Source organism: Mytilus galloprovincialis, chromosome 11 (assembly GCF_965363235.1).
Source record: "Mytilus galloprovincialis chromosome 11, xbMytGall1.hap1.1, whole genome shotgun sequence".
Taxonomy (NCBI): Eukaryota; Metazoa; Mollusca; class Bivalvia; order Mytilida; family Mytilidae; genus Mytilus; species Mytilus galloprovincialis.
In genome coordinates this window covers 77,456,353-77,461,937 of record NC_134848.1, presented here as the reverse complement: position 1 = coordinate 77,461,937, position 5,585 = coordinate 77,456,353, and the positions used below count along the sequence as shown (strand labels likewise).

Below are 5,585 nucleotides of genomic sequence, written 5' to 3'. Positions count from 1 at the left end.
GTGGAAAAGAGGAGATACATAAACCATAAAGATATTATATAAGTATAAAGAGGTTTTAAACATTTCGACTAGACAAGCAGGCACATTTTAACGAGCAGTATATTTACGAAAATTAAATGCAACAAAATCTGAACACTATTGAAAATAAATTATGATACTAGTAAGCGTTTTCATATCATAAGACGATTTATTTACTTAAATGCAATCGTGATCGAGCCAGTGTGTTCTAACGTACGTAGTGGAAAAAAGAGTAGAGACATAAACCAGAGACATTCTAATTGATCTATCGAAAATAAAATTAAACGATAAACTGGTGTACACAATATATAATACAAACTTAATCAGAACCCTTGCAACGTCAAATGGTGAGGTATGCAATAAGATAATGTGTAATTCACTCAAACATTTGATAACAAGTTTACATTGTCAAATACGTAACTTTAAAAACTGTATAATATACAAATATATTTCCCTACCTCTTTGATGAAGGCAATTCTCTTTCTTTGTTCATGGTTTGTTGTGTACGCATTTCACTGATAAAAGAAAAACTAAAATTTTTACATGTTTTTCTCTCAATATGTTCTGTCAAGTGTCAGGAGTATGGCAGTTGTTAACACATAGACATTTTCTTTGTATGTTGGTGTTTGTTTTTGTATCAGTACAGTGTTAATATTGTTTGTTGCTTTCCATTTGTCATTAATGTGTGTTTCCCTCAGTTTTGTTCGGATTTATTTCAGTTTAATCGATATATTACTACTGTAAAGCGGTACACTTATAGTGTCCTTATTTCTATTATAATATTGCATAAAATGCATGAAATTAGAATAACATATTTAAATAACGAGTATACATGTATCAATACAACTTAAAATGTACACTGTCATATACCCCGTATTTATCTACTGGAGCATATTTTGAATCCATAATATTAAACAATACATTTGTAATGAACACATATTTGTATTTCATGAATTATCTCTCCTTCGCCTGTCATATCTTTTTCAGACATAAGTTGATATTTTAGAATGCAACATAATTTTGATTTCGCAAAAATACATGTCTAATTAAGATACTATGGTTATATTAAAGCATGTATTACGACCACAAAAATGCTCAGCCATTTTTAGTAGAATTACCTGATTATGTAGTTACCAAACAGCTGTTTAACGTCGTTATCTGTTGCGGACTTAGCAATATACTTTATTTTCGGAAATTCAGGTATAGGCTTTACCGTCAGCTTTGCAATGTCGTCTGTAAGCTTCTGTAAAGACTGTAACAATTTTCCGTCATTTCGGGTTTTGTTGAGTTCATTTGTTTTCTTGTCTAAATCGCTTTCTGCCTTCAAATTAGCTTTAGTATCTGCAAATACAGTTGTTAATTTGTCCCTTTCAATTCTTGATTTTTCTTTGAACGATGCAATCATCTCTGTGATACATTTATCCACCATAGCCTTAATCCTTGTACCTTCTTCTGTGATAGCTTTGACTACTTCTGTCACCTTCACATCAAATGTCTGTATACCTTCTTCTATCTGTTTAATGTTTTGGGTTGCCTCATTAACCTTTCTTCGTAGGTTATTTTTATTTTTCTCCTTCAGCTGTAATATGTTGTCGATAAGCTTTGAAAATTCATGTCCTTTATGACTTCCGGTGACACAACTGCTGCATACTGCTGTATTACATGTATTACATGCAAAGCTTACGTCTTCATTGTGGTCTTTACATTTCGATTTACCTTCCGGGATCACGCCTGTTGAAGACTGGAACTGGTGAGTTTTTGATATCTTCTGTCTATTATGAAACGTTTTACAATTTTCACAAAAGTACTGTTCACACTCCAAACAGTATTGTGATCCTGGAGCACTTACACAAATCTCACAAGTTTTAGAGGCCGCCTGTGCCATTTTGTCATGTATCGTCTTCGTTGTAACATATACAGGTAAGGTAAATATCCAATGATAAGAACGTTCTACATTTAAATCAATGAAGTTTTAATATGTGTGTTGTGTATTTAAATGTAAAACTGTTCGGCATAACTTTCAAGTTATACATGTTATAATGTAGATATGTTATACATACTTAACATATATACGTTTTATTGACTACTGTATTATTAGTTATGTACGGTTTTATTGCTGATATTAGTTCATAATTAGAATCATAAAAAAAAAGTATATTATTATCCTGATAATAATTACAGTATGTATAGATAGACATATCACCCTATGAAAAACATTTTATTGTAGGTTAGGTGTGTACAAAAACCAAAATAAAATATTTGAAGTTCAACGGACTACCTAACATACATTTTATTTTATGCAAAAGTCCCAGTGTTTTTCATTGATATTTGTTTAGTTCTTGTAAACTCAGTTTGAATAAATCATATCTGCTCAAAATTCGTTTCAATGAAAATACATGTACGGTTGAGGATACTATTATATTAGACAACACGATATATATAGATAGGTATATATATATATAAAAATGAGCCATACGTCTTCATGATATGTATTACGGTCACACAAATTTCTTACAAAAACAGATTGCCTAGTCTGGAGTTATTTTCAACGGAATCGAAATATCCGGATATATATTTTTAGATGTTATCAATGTAAACTGTCATCAAGCATTGGAGTGTACATAAAAACAAGTTATATCAATACATGTGTAAAATGAGATAAATAGTATATTTCAAGCTAACACAAATATTTATAAAAGTCTCCAAGCGTCTTTGTACATGTTGCATCCATCCAGGTTAATATAATTATATCAATATATAGTTTAACAGATAAAAAATATCATTAAAGTCCCATTCATGCAAATGACATCATCAAATATCATTTTATGTATTGAAAATGTATTAAATGTAGTATTTATCCGTATTTCATTGCAACAGTATATGCTATCAAATTTGAGGGGTACAAAAAGGCTTACGTTGTTTATTACCAGGATCACCAGAGACATAATAATGGTTTTACACATAATATAATTCATGTCTCGATATACATATCAAATCTATCAAGTGCACCAGTAAATTGAAATATCACGCTCACATTCTCAAGTAATAGTCACTACAACCTGAAGTTATACCAGGCCTCTCGATCATAAAACTTTCTAGCACGATTTTTGTACTCAGGCTCAAGAATCAACCAAAGAATGCTGTAGTTCGTGTTTAGAGCATGATCTGTGTGTTCCAAGCACTGAGCAAAGTTTTATGTCTGCAAGGCCTGGTATTCTTTAAATGACAGATATAGTTACAAAATTACTTATATATTTAATTATTTATCTATTGATGTTATATTTATAATATTTTGTAAACGACTAACAATATGCAGTTTCTCTACACGAAGAATCCCTGAACTTCTGGTGCTAATGAAACAGGGACCTTCACTGAGATAGCTGTGTCAGTGGAGTAGTTGTTAACAGCGAGCAATACTTTTGTTGAATAAAAAACAATATATATTTTTAATTCAAATGATTTTAAAAAGAGCACAATTTGACGTTTATCAATTATGCATGCACTATTCAGAAATAACGTGTTGTGTATATCCCTTTAATGTTCAAAATCAAAGATATTGATTCATTCCATTATTTTAAAAAGTGATATTGTTATGAGAATACAACTATATATCAGTAACATATTTTCACTGAAGATATGAATTAATAATAGAACAACCAGTCATTCATGATATAACAAAGACCGCCATGATACGTACCAAATGAATGTCACTGGTAACGGAAGCAGTTATCGAAGTTATTTAAACGTTTAGAAAGAAGCTAAACCGCTATGTGATAGCCAAGGTTTCAAAAGTTGAATGTCCTATTGCACAGTGGTAACATGTATATAACATGCACATAACATGTAACCATAGGTAGATTCAAAAGGTTAACCACAACAGAAGATATAGGGTCGGCTCGGTTGTATTTTGTCGACTGAATCAATTAATTTTTCTGAATGTAGACCATATTTCATAGACTGAAATAGAATGCACTAAATAGATTTACTTCGCTAAAAAACGTTACAATATCATTTTTGATTGATGTTTAACAAGTGGACTCAAATAACCAAAATTATAGGATCTGTCGTGATGTTGATAGTAAATTAAATTACTGCTCTCTGACAAACTTGATGATTTCCACTTTCCGATAACCAACTTCGAATTTCTCAGGAGTACAACTCAACTGTCTACAGCAAAGAGGGACGAAATAAACCAAACGTACAGTCAAACGCATAAATCAAAAATAAACTGACAACGCCATGGCTAAAAAGAAAAAAGACAAACAGAAAAACAATACTACACAAGACACAACAGAGAAAATTAAGGGCTTAACAATACGAACTCCACCAAAGACTAGTGCATCGTAGTTTTTGTTATGGCCCCGCAACACAGTTGTCGGTGCAATATAGTTTTACCCTTCTCCGAAATTCCGTAATTCCGTCATTGTGTCATTTCGCAACAAACCATTTTACGGACTTTTGTTCTAAACGCCTTCCGATATTGGGCTGATTTTTTGGTATGTAAGTTAACCATGATGAGTTACAAATCAAGTTAAAGTATCATTCCACTCCACCAATCTTTGCCGAAATTACGGGCTTTGGACTTTTACAAATGGTTAAAAATCCCAGTTATACGGAGTTTTTTTCTAAATGCCTTCAGGTATTTGGCTGATGTTTAGTATGTGAGCTTATTATGATGAGTTACAGATCAAGTTTAAGTTTTGTTCCGGTCCGCTAATTTTTGTCAAAATTACTGGCTTTGGACTTTGATAAATTGTTGAAAATCACAGTTATACAGACTTTTTGTCTATACGCCTCCAGATTTTGAGCTGATATTTGGTATGTATATATATCTTTATTTCCTCCAATAATGAAGAGCATTAGTTAGATCGATAGTTAAAGTAAAGTTGGAAGATAGGACAGTATATTTACAAACAATATATCAAAATTAACCTTTACACAATTATATAAACGTGAAGAATGCGTAACAAGAGAATAAAATTAAATGTTTATCAGCCTAAGAAAGTAGCAATGTTCACACGATAGAATCTTTTACACAACTAATTGTCTAATATGTAGAAATTGTTCTATTCATCCAATTCAAGTCGCACACATCCAGTATATGTTTGTGATACAGGCCTTTTGAAACATAGTCCGTTCATCTTCGTTTAGATCAAAGTCTGTATGACATGATAAGATGCATGCTAAAAAGTCTTCGTCAGTTAAACTATGTAGATAGGCACTGAATTCGATTGGACCTATATCTATTAAATCACACCAAAACTTGTCCCTTTTTGACTGGAAAGTTTCACAAGAGAGTACAATGTGAATAGTTATATCACCGAAAAACCTTCCGCACTTGTCACACAGAAAAAACGGTTCTTCATATGGACGGGTTAAGGTACACAGATTGACAATAAAACGGCACTGTTCTATAAGTAATGGATGTTTTCGGCTAAAAGTCCAAGCAGGATGAAGACCTTTTGAAAGTGTATGTATACGACTGAAGATTTTAAAATCTTTGTCTATTTGTGTCCTGAAACGCCACAATGATTCCTCGGTTTCTTGGACGGCAACTTTAACTGTTT

The 5,585-nt window shown here is 32.0% G+C and overlaps 1 protein-coding gene across 1 annotated transcript; it reads right to left on the bottom strand.

Annotated features, from left to right (window-relative positions):
- Positions 1–472: 472 nt before the first annotated feature.
- Positions 473–1,947, bottom strand: LOC143050916 (transcription intermediary factor 1-beta-like). Its single transcript, XM_076224019.1, has 2 exons — positions 1,137–1,947; positions 473–533 (listed from the first exon to the last, which is right to left on the bottom strand). The coding sequence occupies exons 1-2, from the start codon at positions 1,901–1,903 to the stop codon at positions 473–475; spliced, it is 828 nt and encodes a 275-aa protein (XP_076080134.1). The 5' UTR covers positions 1,904–1,947.
- Between the last annotated feature and the right edge of the window lie 3,638 nt (positions 1,948–5,585).